Consider the following 18,184-nt stretch of genomic DNA (forward strand, 5'->3'; position numbering starts at 1 on the left):
AAACATGGGTGTGCATATATCTGCTTGGATGTCAGTTATGGTCTCTTTGGGGTATATTCCCAGTAGTGGAATTGCTGGGTCAAATGGTATCTCTACTTGCAATTTTTTGAAAAAGTGCCGTATAGCCTTCCACAGTGGTTGCACCATTGTACACTTCCACCAACAGTGAATAAGGGTTCCGGTTTCCCCACAAGCTCGCCAGCATTTGTTGCTTGCTGTTCTGTTAAATTTTGCTATTCTTGCTGGGGTGAGATGATATCTCATAGTTGTTTTGATTAAGTTGTGCATTTTTAACATGCTTTCATTTGTATTAACTAGCTATACTTTCTGTGAGTATTCTGATACTTTCTATATCAGATATTCCTCCTTAGTGACGTGCAAGTGCTCATCTATTTTTATTACTTATAAACGCAAATATTTGTATTTATTTAAAAAACCTGTAAATATAGTTTTAGCTCCTTCTTTGCTGTTTAAAATTCAGAAAATTTCATTTTTATAGTTATAATTTTTCCCAGTAGTTTCTTCTATCTTTTTATGATCTGTTTTTAATTTTTCCATTTAATTTAGATGACTTAGAATTCATTTGGTAATGTTACAAAGTGAAATGCTTAGTATCTTCCAAATACTAAGCAAATCTTTGTAATACAGTAAACATGTAGGCAACACAAGCCATTTCTTTTTGTTGTGGGATGCTCATCACATACTCAATTCGAGAGTTTTCTGCTCCAATATATGAGTTCTTGAATTAGAATCACTGTGTCTTTCACTCTCTTATTATTTAATCTTACCTATTTACCCTATCAGATGGATTTTAGGATCACATTGTTGCTGCTGTTGTCTAACATCAAATTGGAAATGGCTCACAGCTGACCCTCCACAGGTTTCCAGAGGCAGTTAATCAAATGGGGAGAGATTGCCCATCCTCCCGCAGAGCAGCTGGTGTACTTGAACTACATGCCTTTGGGACTGCAGGGCACCTTCTTGTCACAAGGCCACCAGAGAAACATCATTGGAATTTTGATACAATTACAATGTAACCAGTAAATTCCTTTCGGAACAACTGGTATTTACAACTTCCAAGTCAGGAACAAATAAGTTTACTATTACTTTATCTTTTATAGCTTTCTGCGTAGTTTTGACATTTTCTTCACCCATCTACATCCATTAGGGCACTTGTACTTAAGTATTTTTGCTTTCCATTACTAACATAAATGGAACTACATCCTATGTACTACATACTAATTAGTTACTAATGGTGTACAGGAAAGACACTTACCACTCACAGAACCCTCTTAACTATATCATATCTTGTTCATAAATTTTTCTCAGTGGTACTTGGTTAATAAGCAAAAGCAATCAATCAGGCACAATCTGCACATCACCCATCAATTATCCACTTTCCCTCTATCTCCTATAAACAAGAAAATGTTTCCTCCCACATACAACTCATTACTGCTTATTCTCAAGAAGGAAACAAAGAAACAAGAGAGGGCAGAGTGAGCAAAAGTAGACTTCCCCCCCACCCCCACCCCGCAACTTCATTATGAATAATTCAAAAGTTTCTGCCGTTGAATCTGAATCAATTCCTAGCTTGCCCCTCGATGGGCATTTAAAAGCTGTAAATTGAACGGAGGGAGACTGCTTATCTTAATCCTTCAAAGCCACTGGTAGATTCAAACTACCACTTTTGGGTTAGGAATGCAACTGCCTATGGGCTTTAAAAGGGAAAAAATTTAAGGGAGCTCTGGTGGCCTGGTGGCAAGAAGCTGCACTGCAATCCCAGAGGTACGCAGTTCGAATCTACCAGATGCTCTGTTGGAGAAGGAGGGCAATCTCCTCCTGTACTAGTCAGATCTGATTTGACAGTACACACACAAAAATAAAATAATTAAGGGGGGAAAAGGGAAAACATTTAAAAGACACCTGCCAGCTCCAAACCCAAAACTTCTGTCATCAAGCTATTCCCAAACCATTACAGCCACTCATCAGGTTTCCAAAGCCATAAATCTTTACAGGAGAAAACTGCCTAAGTTTCCTTTCACAGAACCAAGGGCAAAGTCAAATGGATGACCTGGTCTCTAACAGCCTGACATGATACATACTACTCCATCGCAGCTCCTAGCACTAGCTCCAGTTAACTATATCTTAGAAATACTGTAGATAAATATACAAGGCATAATCAATTTCAACTATTTTCCAACTACTTACTCATCTAAAAAAACAGACTTTCTTATATCCCTTTATGCAACAGAAACTGGACTGATAAATAAGGCATCCTCTCAATGTCATGCAATCTATCCTCAATGCCTTACTTCATCCCCCAGTTCTCATCTAGGTTACTTTCAATGAGGTCATCTTGTTTTGAGGGCTTCTTGTTTTAACACTCTTTTCATCATAATATATTCTTTATACTGTAACTTCTCTAAAATGGAAAATTTTAACCACATCACTTTCCTGTTTGAAATACTTCCCTGTATAGTGTGATATGTAGTGGCCCTTGTAAACTAGTTTTTGCAGTGTTTCCTGTCTTTTTGCAGTGTTATATCTCATTAATGCCCTGTTTTCCAATTATAACAACTGTATACACACACTCACTGTCATTAAGTCAGTTCTGACTCAGCAATCTTCCATCAGGTTTCCAATTACGTAAATCTTAATGGGAAAAGACTGCCTATCTTCCTCCTGAGGAACAGATGGTGGATTCAAACCACCAGACACACAAAGCCTTCGGATCAGCAGCATAACTTGCTCTAGGCTATAAAAGAAAAGCCCCCTAACAACTATGTATGTTGTTATGTGCTGATAAGTTGGAATCAACTCGTAACTGACTCTTCAGTAGATTTTCAGAGGCTGTAAATCACATGGCAACAGACTGCTCATCCTCTCCCACAGAGCAGCCAGTAGATTCAAACTATAGTAGAATTCCGTACCAACTAGGTCACCAGAAGCCCCTAATAATTACATAGTTATCCCTAAAGGCAGATCTTTTTATGTCTGTGCACTCTTTTCTTTACGTGCTATTCTTCTGAACGAAATAATCTTAGCACTTCCTTCAAGTCTACCTGGTGGACTCTTTTTAACTTCAAAGACCACTTGTAACTTTCACAGAGAAAGTTAACTACTTTCACTGAGCCTCTTAGTAAGAGCTAGACATTTCCTGCTATGGCTTTTAAAGCCCACAGGCCATGTCATAAGACACACTGCTATAACATGGAAGGATACTGTCCACTTTTTATTCATGCTCATGTCCCTTGTATTAGCACAGGGTGTGAAACACGACAGGCCTCAGAAGGCTGGCTGAGTAAATTTCATAGCAAAGCCCTACTTGTATCAATAGACTTACTCTGACTTTAGGAGCAGCAGCACGAAATTTCACATAAAATAGTGTGAAAGCATTGTCTGCAATAGGTACAGATGAAGGATCCTAAAGAAACATGAACAGATAAAGATAATTAGCAAACAAATAATAATTTGGAAAACATGGCACTATCATTTCCTAAGGCTACCATCTGGTCCTTATACCAACTAAATGTTTGTTGTTGTTGCTATGTGCCGTTGAGTCGCTTGCGACTCATAGCAACCCTATGTACAACAGCCCTAAACTCTGCTCTGTACTGTGCCAATCACAATGTCTCTGACATTCCCATTCCGATTACCCCAGTCACTGAATCAGTCCACCACACAGAGGGCCTTCCCCTCCTGCGCTGTCCCTCTACCCTACTAAGCATGATGTCCCTCTCCAAAGACCAGTCCCTCCTTACAACATGTCCAAAGTGTGTTAGACGGAGCCTCAGAATCCTTGCCTCTAAGGAGCTGCCCAGTTTGACCCTTTCCAGGATGAATCTGTTTGTTTCCCTAGCAGTCCATGGTACCCTCAATACCCTTCTCCAGCACCACAGCTCAAAGGCATCAATTCTCCTTCTATCCTCCTTAGTCACTGTCCAACTCTCTGATGCATAACAAGTGATAGTAAAGACCATGGCCTGTATCAGACGCACCTTAGTCTCCAGAGAGACACCATTGTTCTTCAGTACTTTGGAGAGGTCCCTAACAGCAGACTTTCCCATGGCAATATGTCTTTTACTTTCCTGGCTACTGGTGCCAAGAGTGTTGACTGTGGAGCCAAGCAAACTGAAGCTGTGAACAATCTCAACCTCTTCACCATCCATCCTGATGCTGCCAGTTGACCCAGTGGTAAGAATCTTTGCCTTCTTGACATTGAGCCTCAATCCATATTGGAGGCTGCAGTCCTTGACCCTCTGCAGGAAGTGCTTCAGGTCTTCCTCAGTTTCAGCAAGCAGGGCTGTGTCATCTGCATAACGCAGATTGTTGATAGATTTTCCACCAATCTTGACCCTACACTTCTCCTCATAGAGCCCAGCCTCCCAGATAATCTGTTCTGCATACAGGTTGAAAAGGTATGGAGATAGGACACATCCCTGGTGTACGCCCTTCCCAATTTTGAACCATGCAGTGTTTCCTTGCTCTGTTCTGACAACTGCCTCTTGGTCCAAGTATAGGTTTCTCATTAGCACGATTAACTGTTCTGGGATTCCCATTCTCCTCAGAGTCTGCCACAATTTGTTATGATCCCCACAGTTAAACGCCTTTGCATAGTCAATGAAACACAGATATACATTCCTCTGGTATTCTCTGCTTTCAGCTAAGATCTATCTAACACTAGCTACAATATCCCTAGTACCACGACCCCTTCTAAACCCAGCCTGGACTTCTGGCAGTTCTCTGCTGATGTGCTGTTCCAGTCGTTTTTGGATACTCTTCAGTAGAACCTTGCTTGCATGTGAAATCAATGATATTGTTCTATAGTTTTTAAATGGTTACGAGAAAAAAGTTCTCCAAAAGAAATTAAATATTACTGCTACAAATGATACACATCATTTAATCTAGAGAACTGTCATCTTTCTCCTCTGTTAAATTTATTTTATGTTATATGAATTCTACAGATAACTAGACCTCAGACTCATGGAATTCTGAAGCTTCATCTGACATACTCTGGACATGCTGCAAGGAGGGACCAGTTCTTGGAGGGAGACGTCTTGCTTGAAAGGGTAGAGAGACAGAGCAAGAAAGGAAGACCCTCTATGAGGTGGACTGATTCAGTGACTGCAGTAATGAGGATAAGTGTGTCAGGGACAGTAAGATTGGCATAGGATAGAGCATTGTTTAGGGCTGCTGTACATAGGGTCATTGAGTCGCAAGCAACTCGATGGCACAGAACAACTCCAGTACAGTGGCCAGATTATTTAACTTTTTTGCAATTCAGTCCATATTTTAATAATGGTAATACATACCTCAGAGAGACAGTTCAATAGTAAACCACCTAGCAAATAGCAACTACTAGCTACCAGCTTCCTAAACTTGCTAAAATTTTGCAAAACAGACAACCTGTGTAGTCTGGCTGGTAAGTTAATACAAGGAAATGTGAAGAGCAAAATACTTTTCATTTGTGAAAGTGACCAAAAGTCAGTAGCTCTAAGTGTTGCCTTATTTTCATCACAAATAAAGTAGCTCAGGATGCTACTTTATTGAGTGCTGAAAAAGTCTTGGAATTAGATAGTGGTTATGGCTGCACAACACTGAATATAATAAAAACTATGGAAAAAACCAAACAAACAAAAAACCAACACCAAAAACTATTGGTCTGTACACATATAATGACAAATTTTATGTCATATGTATTTTTTCTGATTTTTTAAAAATTATTATTGAGTGTGTGTGTATATCTGTGTACCATCAAATCAGATCTGACTGGTACAGGAGGAGACTGCCCCTCCTTTTCCAGCAGAGTATGTGGTGGAATCAAACCACGTACCTCTGACATTACAGTGCAGCTTATTGCCACTAGGCTGCCAGAACTCCCAATTATTATTCATTTTAATGAAAGTTCACAGAGATTTTGGATTTCATTCATTCATTGTTGCACTTTTCTCCCTACTCACCCTTCCTCCCCAGGTGGCTCTTCTCTTTGAAAAGTAAGTCTTTCATTGTTATATAATCCCTCCCCCCAAATCCACTCCACTATGCAGCCTTCATTCTAGACTCCTGTCATGACAATAATACCTAATCATATATCCCTTTTAAACAGTTCTCTCCCTCATCTGTTTCAATGCAGTATACATAATTTATCCCATCTTTCTCAGTCTCCCCACAACCCCGATGTCAGTCCCATTTTACAACAGTGGCACTATGCAGTATTTGTCCCTTTGCACTGAGAACAGTCCACTCTGCGTAATGTCCTCCAGGGTCACCCATTTTGTGTAATATTGCATGAATTCCTTGTATTTCAAAGCAGCATAGTATTCCACTGTGTGAATATATCACAGCTTCTCTCCATTCGTTTGCTGATGGGCACTTAGGTTGTTTCCAATTCTTTGCTATTGTGAACAAAGCCATAACAAACATGGGTGTGCATATTTATTTTTTAACAATAAAAATATTCTTTTAAAAAAGATGCCATCCCATGTTCCTTAGGAAATATATTTTAAAAATATATAACATTTGTTTTATTTTCTTAGTAGAAAATTATTCAATGATTAACCTAATTAGCCTTCCTGTTTTCTAGTCTAATATGTGTTGATTTTCTGCCTTGCATATACTGTAATCTGTAAATAATGAATTTTTTCTCTAGTGATTATTGCATGTGAGCTTAATTTTCACAAAGGTAAAGATATTGCTAGCCCCTCTTCACTACTATACTGCTTCCTAGTTCTTTGCCAAGAATTGAGTAAGCTCTTAGAAAGAAAAAAATGTTAACTTGAAAAATTATGAAAAAAAATTACACAAAAATATGAAGACATTTGTGCCTCATCCAGGCCATAGTCTTTGCAAGTATTTGTTATGTGTCAGAAATCTGGACAATGACTAGGGATGATAGAAGAAGAATTGATACCTTTGAGCTGTGGTGCTGGAGAAGAGTACTGAATATACTATGGACTGCTAAAAGAACAAACAGGTTTGTCCTAGAGAGGGTGAAACCAGGCTGCTCCTTGGAGGCAAGGAGTGTGAAACTTCATCTGACATACTTTGGACATGCTGCAAGGTGGGACATAATGCTTTGGAGGGTGGAGGGACAGTGCAAGAGAGGAAGACCCTCAATGAGATGGACTGATTCAGTGACCGGGGTGATGGGGATAGGTGTATCAGATTGGCACAGGATAGAGCAGGCTTTAGGGCTGCTGTACACAGAGTCACTATGAGTCACAGGCAACTCGACAGCACAAAACAACAACAATCACATTAGTCATTTTTATTATTTCATTTCCCCCTCAATATTTTCATGTAACAAATGGGTGAAAAACTGTTTTAATTACAAATGGACTATGCTCTCAGATTAAGATTATAGAAGATAAATTCTTTAAAAAATCTGTTACTGGGACCAGTCAACTTACCCTTTTTAGTAACTGATTTGTGAGGTTCTGTAGTGTGTTCACAGTGTATGACTTCATGAGGTGCAAAGCTTTAGAAAGACATTGCTTAAACTTCAGTAAGTATACAGGATAGTCTTTGAAATTAGGCTGAAAAGGAGAGAGAATCATATATACACAGTAAAGAAAAAATAGTTAAACAAACTCTCAATGGAAGAAAAAGTACCCTTTGTGTAAAGTTTCATATATAAACATAGATCTATAAACATTACATAAAGTATATATGGTTTTGCACACATAAGAAAGTCTTTCATAAATCCTAAGATCCAAGAAAAGGACATTGTAAAAGCTTGTTCCCTCTGCTGGAGAAGGAGAAACAATCTCCTCCTGTACCAGTCAGATCTGATTGGACGGTACACACACACACAAAAAAGAATAAAATTTAAAAAAGCTTGTTCTAAGTACTGTATGTTTCTAACACATAACAGATAAATATTTGCAGCTGTCACTGTATACATATTTTTAATACTTTAAGGATGCCAGGATTACTATGTGGCCCCCAATTAGATAAAGAACATGAGCTGGAGGAAATAAAATATGCAGTTCAAAACCATCTGCTTCATGAGAAAGATAGGCAATCTCCTCCCATGCAATTTACTGACTCTGAAAACCCACTGGAGGGTCAGGTGTGGGTTGGTTCTAACTCAACAGGAGACAACAACATAAATCCTTGGGGGAATTACATCAAAGGACTTGTTCTCTTATTTCCTCTAAATAACACTTTCTCCTTCCAAAGAAAATACCTATTACATCAGGGAAACAACAGTCCAGAAATGGTTCCTACTTTTAGGTCAAGTAAGTTGAACCAGCCAGGAACATTTTTTTACTCCAAGCATTTCTTTAAGAGCCAAAAGTGCTTTTTATTAACACTACAGATATCAACTTGGAATTTACTATTTTTTCTTCTTAGAATTACTTTACAATAAGAGAAGTTATAAAAAAAAAAGATGCAGACATAATCTGACTTACATGAGATGAGATATATGTTACACAGTCATCCAACCTGGCCAGCATAGGTATAAATCCTTCACTATTCACAGACAATGTAGGGGAATTCAATTTCTTTAAAGCAAATAAAAAGAAAACAGTATTAGTTTCTTAAAAAGAAGATCCTGGTAAATTTAAAATTACATACTAGATTCTCTTTAGGATAACACCACAGTTGTATTAATATCTTTACAACACACTTTAAGAGCAATCAAAACACCCTGAAACATAATCCATGTATGCTAAAATGGAAAATAAAACTGATTTAACTTTGTTTCTTTCTAGTGGGCCTCTTGATAGATTAAAAGAGCACAAACAAAGCATAATTTAAAACTAAATATTTCTTCTTATAATCTCATCACAGTTTACAAAAAAGATTTTATAAGAAGTAACTAATAAAGACCTTACCATCTCTGACACACTTGAGCCCACTACCATAGTCATTTGTCAATCCATCTCACTATGGGTCTTTCTCTCTTTCATTGATTCTCCTCCTTTCCAAGCATGATGTCCCTTTCCAAAGAAGTCTTCTCTAGCATCATGCCCAAAGGATGAGACCATCCTTGCCTTAAAGGAGAATTCTGGCTGTACTTTCTCCAAGATGATTATCTATTTGTTCTTTTGGCAGTCCATGGGATTATTCAGTACTCTTTTCTAACACTACCACTCAAAGGTATCAAATCTCTTTCTGTCATCCTAACTCACTGTCCAGCTCTCAGAGACAAAGAAAGTAACTGAGAAGACCAGGGCCTGAATCAAGCACACCTCAGTCTTCAAACGGGTATCACTGCCTGTCAGTATTTTCAAGAAGTGTCTGACAGCAGACTTGCTCGACTGTGTCAGAGGTGATGAGATGGCACAGGACAGGGTTCAGATATGTTGTACATATGGTTGCTATGAGTCCTACTTGATTAGATGGCATCTAACAACAAACTAGCAAAAATTTTCATAACAATAACATAACTTTAGCTAAATCATATTTAAAAACCTAAGCTAATTAATAAATTGGGTGAAAAGAGAGTATCTTTAAGGAAGCAAACTATTCAACTTTAATATTATTCAAGTTATTGCAAGTTTAAATAAAACTCCAAAAATTATAAAATAAAAATTTCTTACTTTATACTTAGTTAAAAATCAATACTTACTGTGTTTATAGTCTCTAATTCATTGAAATAGGAAAGCTTTTGTTGAATATTTTCAGCCAAATCAACAAGTTCTGACTGCATTTTTTAAAAGAGAAACAATAATAAGAATATGAGAATCAGCATTAGTGTGTCAAAATTACACTATTTATATTATATATACAAGTTTATATTAGATATAGGATTTCAGATTAATGCTTAAAGATTTCTGTAATCAGAATTAAAATAAGTAGCAATTATTCCACAGTAAGTTTCAACTGTTCTTTTTTAAAAATAACCTTTTGCTGCTGTTGTTGTGATAACATCACAAGTGGTATTCTGTCAATTCCTAGTGTCTTGGTTAGGGGGAGGCAGTTTAATTTTTCTTCTCTTTTAGTCATTTTTGCACATTTTCTTCCCACTCCTTCCCAGTCAACCCTGCAATGTACCCTCCTTGTTCCCTATTTTTCTCATTAATATCATACATAATCATATATTCCTTTCAGACAGTTCTTTTTCTCATCTGTTCTAATGCAGCGTTCAATATCTATCCAATCTATCTATTATCCCCAAGAGCCCCATTCTGTACTATTTTATAACAGCAGTGTTATACAGTATTTATCCTTTTGTAACTGAGGTATTTTACTTAGCATAATGTGCTCAAGGGTCTCCTGTGTTGTATAATTTTTTACTGTTTCATTATTTTTCAGTGCTGCATAGTAGTCCACTGTGTGAATGTATCACAGTTTTTCTGTTCATTAGTTTATTGATAGGCACTTAATTCCATCTCTTTGCTGTTGTGAAAAATACAGCAATAAATATGGGTGTGCATACATCTGTTTGAGTTGTGGCTCTGGTTCCTTTATATTCTCAGTTGTGGAACTGCTGGGTCAAATGGTATTTCTATTTCCAACTTTTTGAGAAAGTGCTAGACCGCCTTCCATACTGGTATTTGGAATGGTATTTGGTATTTCCACAATCATATTTCCATAGTATCATTTTACATTTTCACCAGCAGTGAATAAGAGTTCCAACCTCATCAGCATTTATTGTTTGCTGCCCCACTGAACTATGCTATTGCTGCTGGGGTGAGATGATATCGCATAGTTGTTTTAAAATAACCACTTTTTCAAAACTACAGAGAACACTCTGATATAAACAGAGTGAGTTAAATATTCTCTAAGTCACACGTTTAAATGCAACCTAGATCTGCTGATCTTTACCATTAATAGATTCATTACATTGTTCAGAAAGTGTCAATAGTAATAAAGAATAAACCAAAGCAAATGAACATTTCTCTGTACTGTTACCTAAGATTTAATACCCCAGAACACAGAAAAGCTTGCCTTTGCCCATCCCCATAAATGTACTTAGAATGAAAGAAGTAGGCTGCCAACATAATGACCTGCATGCTCAGCTCCAAGACCTTACATACAGAGTGGTCTTCAATATACACCAGGAGAAATCAATGACATTAGAACTAAATTATACTTATGTACTTCACACTAAAACATTCAAAATAATCACTGTTGCTGCCTCCCACTCTAAATTACCTGTTCTTTTAGGAGCTGTTCACAGGCTTCATGCAGGGTTCCTGTCTTATTGGACACAAAGAGATACTGTTTCTGCAATGACTCCAGATGCTGAAGAGCACTGTTTACATCATTCAATATAGCATCACACTGCTCCTGAAACCCAGACAAGTAATCCCTCATCTGTCTAGAAAACAGAACCAAAAGGGGATTGACAATAATATTTTCCCCCAATAAATACAGTCAATAAACAAAAAAGTCTCATTCTCTTCACAGTACTGAATTACAAGAGGAAATTCTAACCTACCAGAGTTGATTACATTCTGAAATGCACCAAAAGTTAACTCAATCCTAAAGATGGCAAATCTTTGGCATGAAAAGCAACAAAATAAATAAGTGACGAACCAAGATACTGGTTGTTCACATATACATTAAAGTTAGCTCAAGTTTCCAAGAGTAGGGACTAAAGGGAATTCCAAACACTTCAGAGCAGTTTTTCAAGTCACATTCACCTCTGACAGATGGGGGAGAGATGCAACAGAAAAGAATATGAGAACTAGAACGAAAAGGCCGGAGCCCAAGTCCCAGCTTTTCCCAAGTTTCTGTGACATCAAGACTGCTGCCCCATTGGTAAAAGAGAAAAATCACCTCACCTCATAGGGTAGCTATTAAGATCAAATGAGATCATACATCAAAGTGCTTCCCACAGTAGCCAGTAATAATATTCACTCAATAAATAACTCAATGCAAAAGCTCCACCCACAACCCCAAGTTAACTAGAACCATCTAGGGTAATGATCTCCGCATACACACAGAGAACACAAGAGTCACAGTCAACTTAGTAGTCTCTCCTAAAATACCATCTCCAAAGTTTCTCAGGTCAGCCTTTCTAAAGAAAGGTAACAAACTACCTCTTAACATTCTTATAAAATTGTTCCTTACACCTAATTTTCCCTCAGTTATATCAATACCAGTTCAAATGACTCAAAACCACTCCAGGACTATTCTTAAAGAAAATGCTGTTGTGGGTTTTATTTATATTTTACTCCTGCTTAAAAGCAGAAATTGCAATAATGCTTCAAACAGCTAACAATGTGAAAATCAAAATAATCAAAAAATACAAGCGTCACATACCTATATTTAGTTCCTTCATCCTGATCCATCTGACTTTGTAGCTTTGCAAACCATGAGAAAAACTGGGAAAATAAATGTATCAAATTAACAACAAAACCAAAACAAACAGAATAAAAAGTGGCTACGTATTAAACAGGAAATTAGAAGGGTGGATATTATTTAAGTTTTATAGTTTCAAGTTCAGACATTAATAATCATTTGTAAGTCAGGTGAAGTCAATAGTCATAGACATTAAAAATGTTGGCTGTCTTCAAGGTTCAATAAAAAAGAGTATCAGATATACGTAAGAAATGAGGATTTCTTTCTAAGAAATACCGACATACTAGTTTCCAAATTTTAGTACACATCACAGACTTTTGGGTAAACAGCAATATTAATGTTATCTATAAAAACACTTTGAGAAGATAAACCATATAAACAGTAGTACAAGAACAAAAACTTCAAAATCAGCTAAACCTGGGTTTGAATTCTAGCCATACTGTCATCAATGTTGTATAAAGTACCCACTATTAAAAAGAAGTGGGAAAGAGATTGATCTTAAATGTAGTGATTAACTTTTCTGGAGTGATGGAAACATTGACTTTAGTATTAATGACACAGACACACACATCTGTTAACTCATTCAACTATACACTTAAATGAGCACATTTTAAGTAAATACAACCCAATAAAGGCAATCAAATTTGTTTTAGATCTACAAATGTGCAAATTCAATCCAGGGGATTTAAAAAAAAACACAAAAAAAACCCCAAAAAAACCCAACAAACTTGTCCAAATAAACTCACAGATTTGATACAAGATAATCTTCTCAAATTCTTTAAATGAAAATAATCCAGAGCTTAATGCTATTGAAAGTATATTTTTCTAAGTTATAGTTAGCCTAAGTATATCTAATACAAAACAAATAAACATCATTTAATTATTTTTATTATTATTCATAAAGTGCTCAAATTGTGCCTATACCATGAAGTCATTATTACCCACAATGATTATAATTGTCACAAATTTATTTTTTTAATATATATTTTTATTAATTTCAGTGAACATTTACAGAGATTTTGGATTTCCATTCATTCAGTGTTGTACTTTTCTCCCCGCCCACCCCTACCCCCAGTTTGCTCTTCTCTTTGAAAAGTAAAAGAAAAATTCCTTCATTGGTATACAATCCTCCTGCATCTCTCCCACCCCACCCCAAGTATACTCCACTCGGCAACCTTCATTCTGGACTCTTATGATAATCGTTAATACCCTAAAACATACTGCTTTTAAACTTTTCCCTCCCTCATCGGTTTCAATGCAGTATACATAATTCATCCAGTTTTTCTCATTCTTACCCTAACCCTGATGTCAGTCCCATTCTACAGCAGTGGCATTATACAGTGTTTGTCCTTTTGTGCCAGGATTCTTTGTCAAGGTTAAACCTTATTCCCTCAAGATATAAAGTTTACCAAGGACTTTTGCCTTCACTTATTAAGCAGTTATAGTGTGCTTGCCACAAACCACATTTACATACATTATCTGATTTAATTCACATAAAAATCTTATGAGATTCGTTTCATTATTACCCCTCTCTTTCAGACTAGAAAGCTAAAAATCAGAGAGATTAAGTAATCTACCTAAACTCAAAGAGATGGGAAGTGATGGAGCTTCCTTTCAAGTGCAAGTCTGCCTGGCTCAAGGCTTGGTGATCTCAACCACTCTGCAAAGCTGCTTTCAATTTACTACCTGTATAGTTCCTCATGTTTGCCTTAGGTTTTACTTGGTAAATGTCCTTGCAAAGGACATAGGAAACTAGCATACATTAGTTGTTGCTATGTGCTGTCCAATGAGAACTGACTCAGCAAGTATTCAGAGGCAATAAATCACACAGGAGGAGACTGCCTGTCCCTCCCCCATGGGAGCTGGTGGATTTGACTGCAGTGCACCTTCTCACCACTAGGCCACCACATCACACATTTAGCTTTGTAATTAGGAATGAGCAAAACCAACAGAGGATTGTACACGCTACATTACTGAAAAATGTCTCTAAGCATTCATTGAAAAAGGACTTTTTTATTTTTAAAAAAGGGATTACCTAACATCAAGCACAAGTTGGGGTGGGGTGGGGTCATGGCGATAATGTGTATTTTTTAATACAGGCTAGAACTGGCAGTAGTTGGCCTACAGCACACATAATATTCAATACTGAATAAACACAAACAACATGCAATCTTGAAATATCATACTTTTATCTGTATCGTAAATATACCTGAGAGATAACTAACCATAACTAATACAGAATTAAGATTGTTGCACAAAAACTTACTATTAACTTACAGTTAGTACCATTTTTATTAACTCTGCTTGGAGGCACCTAAAACACATCAAATGTCCTTAGCAAAGATGCTACCATTCACCTGCTGGGCAGTTTCGATTCTCTCTTCCCTCATTCCTAAGGAAGTGAAGCCCTTCAAAAGAATGTCTTCGGTGGATTCAGGCACTACTGAAGTCAGCGAGACGGGCAGCGAATGGGACGTTAAACTGAACAAGTCTTCAATCGGAAGCTTGAGGGGAAAAAAAGCCACAAAGATATTTAAATAACATGAAGTCTCTGAACCTAAGCAAGATCAAGTTTGCATTAAAAGAATGTTTTCCATTAAATCTTGTTTTGAGTCACCCAAGTCTTCCTCAAGAACCAGGAAGTGGTATAGGTTACTAGCACTTTTAACTAGATGTTCTGTTCCATGGTAGACTCAAAATGCAAACATGCCATAAAATGACCACTACTGGTAAGGTAGTAACCAGTTAGCTGGTTAATAGGGTGTTGCCTCTTGGTTAACCTACACACACTTTCTCATGTGAGCCTCTTGTGGAGGACCACCAGACAAAGGAAAAGCCATCCTGCTAGGTGTAACCTGTCCTCCACAGCATCCAACACAAAACGCCGATCTAATGAACCTCAACTGACCTAGAAAAAATTCTGTTGAAAATAAACTACCAACAATATTTCTTCTTTCTCCAATCGTCCTTTGTCATAACTTGATAAATTTTGCAAGTACAACTAAACAAAAACAAGTTCAGAGTTTCCCTTCAGTTTCAGAGGAGCCCACCAGCCCAAGCTCATCGTGACCACTAGAAGCAGACGTGGAATACTCTCTAGTTCTTTACTACTAAGAGATCAACAAGTGTAAATGCACCTGAACCACTCAGACAAGCCATTTTGACGGAGCTCTAGTGGCGTAGTGGCAAGAAGCTCCACTGAAATCCCAGAGAAGCCATTTTTAGACAAAAAAGAAGTGCATGCTGGGAAGGTAAAAAGGTCTAATCAAGTAGGTTCAAAGCTAATTTTCCCAATATTACAAGTCTGTTGATAAATTACATGATCCAAAATTACATTTCCAAAGCCTTAGGAAAGTAATTGTATCTATTTATCTAGATACAAAAATTTATGTAGAAACATTTTTTTCTGAACACATTATTTTCTCTCCAAAGCTAAATTAATCTGGAAGCAAAACTATCACTAATTTCTCAACTTCTTCCCGAATACAACTCTTTTTGTGTTAAGATTTTACAAATACTAATTCAAATGCGGCTACACCTGATGGCATGGGGAAGTATGGGTGAGGGCCACTCAATCTGAATCCTATTTCTGCTGATATTTAAGCTGTGGAGAACTGGAAACATTGCTTCTAACTCTCAATTTCTTCTCAGTGAAGTAGGAATTACAGCTGCTGTTGTTAGGCGCTGTCAAGTAGACAGTCTCATAGGAACCCTAGGAACAAAGGTCTGAATCTTGCCCTATATTGTGTCATCTTCATCATCTCTGACATACTAGAGCCCATCATTACAGTCACTAGGTCAATCCATCTTGTTAAGGATCTTTTCTTCCACTCTTTTGCTCACCCAGCTGGCCAACTGACTGAAAAAGATCGATATTTGTTCCCATTCCAAAGAAAGGGGACCCAGCAGAATGTGGAAATTATCGAACAATATCATTAACATCACATGCAAGCAATATTCTGCTGAAAATTATCGAAAAATTACTGGAGCAACATGTCAACAGAGAACTGCCAGGTGTGCAGGCTGGATTTAGAAGAGGTCGTGGTACTACGGATATTATAACGAATGTTAGATGGAACTTGGCAGAAAGCAGACAGTACCAGAGGAATGTCTATCTGTGCTTCATTGACTATGCAAGGCTTTTGATTGTGTGGATCACAACAAGTTGTGGCTGACTCTGTGAAGAATGGGAATCCCAGAACATTTGATTGTGCTTATAAGAAACCTATATACTTGGACCAAGAGGCAGTCGTCAGAACAGAGCAAGGAGACACTACATGGTTCAAAATTAAGAAGGGGGTCCATCAGGGACATATTCTGTCTCCATACTTTTTCAATCTGTATATAGATCATCCAAGATGCTGGGTTGTACAAGGAGGAATGTGGCATCAGAATCGGTGGAAGAATCATCAACAACCTGCTTTATGCAAATGACACAACCCTACTTGCTGAAACTGAGGAGGCCCTGAAGCACTTGCTGCAGGTCAAGGACTGCAGCCTTCAATGCGGATTGAAGCCCAACATCAAAAAAAAAAACACAAAGATTCTCACAACTGGGCCAATCAGCAGCATCAGTATGGATGGTGAAGAGACTGAGTTAACAGTTTTAGTTTGCTTGACTCCACAGTCAACATTCTTGGTACCAGCAGCCAGGAAATCAAGAGATGCATTGGGAAAGTCAGCTGTGAGGGACCTCTCAAGAGTACTGAAGAGCAACGACATCAGGCTGGAGACTAAGGTGTGTCTGATCTGGGACTTAGTCTTCACAACTGCGTGCTATGTATCGGAGAGTTGGACAGTGACTAGGGATGATAGATAGAAAGAGAATTGATGCCTTTGAGCTATGGTGCTGGAAAAGAGTGTTAAATATACCATGAACTGCTAGAACAAACAGGTTTGTCCTGGAGAGGGTGAAGCCAGACTGCTCCTTAGTGACTCTAAGGATTCTGAATCTTCATCTGACATACTTTGGGCATGATGCAAGGAGGGACCAGTCCTTGGAGAGGGACATCAGGTTTGGGAGAGTGGACGGACGGCGCAGGAAAAAAACGATCCTCGATGAGATGGATCGATTCAGTAACTGGGGTAGTGGGAGTAGATGTGTCGGAGAAAGTGAGGTTGGCATAGGATACAGCAGGATTTAGGGTCCTTTTACACAGGGTCACTATGAGTCACAAGTGACTTGACGGCACCTAAAAACAATACTTTTCCAAGCATGATGTCCTTTTCCAAGTACCAGCCCCTCCTAATAACATGTCCAAAGTACATGTTGCAAAGCTTTGCCATCCTGGCCTTTAATAAGCATACTGGGTGCACTTTCTCCAAAGTGTTAGATCTTTTGGTAGACCATGGGATAGTCAATACTCTTCTCCAACATCATAACTCAAAGGCATAAATTATTCTTTTGTCCTCTTTATTCATTATCTAACTTTAAGATGTACCAGAAGCAAATGAGAAGACTATGGATTGAATCAGGTGCACTTCAAGCTAGACCAATCTAAAAGCAAAGACTTAACTGTTTTCAAGTCTTGACATGAGTTGGAAATCCATGCTTTATTTTTAAAAGCTGACTTTCAAATGTCCCTTTAACCTCTACGGTTCACCTGGCCATATACTCCAAATCATTCTTCTCTGAGGTCTAGCAGGTAAGAGTGTCTAATCCAGTCTCAAAGAATCTTGAGATACAGCCCTATCTAAATGTTTACAACCTATCTCCAGAAACAAGACATGAGTAAGGAAGCAGTTTTACGAATTATTTACCAGAAAAATTGTTCTGTCTCTGGTCCTATGACCACCCTGTAACAAACTAAATAGCATGTGTCTTTGGCCAATTATATGATAATAATTACTTGTTATGGACCTATTGCTCCAAAATTCTCACTGCCAAATATCATGCTGGTCTTTTTACCAATTATGAATTTTTTTT

General features: G+C 37.7%; 1 protein-coding gene across 1 annotated transcript in view; it reads right to left on the reverse strand.

Annotated features, from left to right (window-relative positions):
- Positions 1-18,184, reverse strand: part of COG3 (component of oligomeric golgi complex 3) — a 78,024-nt gene that overhangs the window by 46,218 nt on the left and 13,622 nt on the right. Inside the window, exons 2-8 of the mRNA XM_006884607.1 lie at positions 14,616-14,762; positions 12,220-12,281; positions 11,107-11,272; positions 9,578-9,652; positions 8,415-8,507; positions 7,410-7,535; positions 3,344-3,424 (exon numbers count right to left, since the gene is read on the reverse strand). Coding sequence (XP_006884669.1) covers positions 3,344-3,424; positions 7,410-7,535; positions 8,415-8,507; positions 9,578-9,652; positions 11,107-11,272; positions 12,220-12,281; positions 14,616-14,762 — 750 coding nt within the window. The remainder of the gene's footprint in view (positions 1-3,343; positions 3,425-7,409; positions 7,536-8,414; positions 8,508-9,577; positions 9,653-11,106; positions 11,273-12,219; positions 12,282-14,615; positions 14,763-18,184) is intronic.

The sequence above is a fragment of the Elephantulus edwardii genome, unplaced genomic scaffold, assembly GCF_000299155.1.
Source record: "Elephantulus edwardii isolate Elephantulus edwardi_28Jun2011 unplaced genomic scaffold, EleEdw1.0 scaffold00036, whole genome shotgun sequence".
Lineage (NCBI taxonomy): Eukaryota > Metazoa > Chordata > Mammalia > Macroscelidea > Macroscelididae > Elephantulus > Elephantulus edwardii.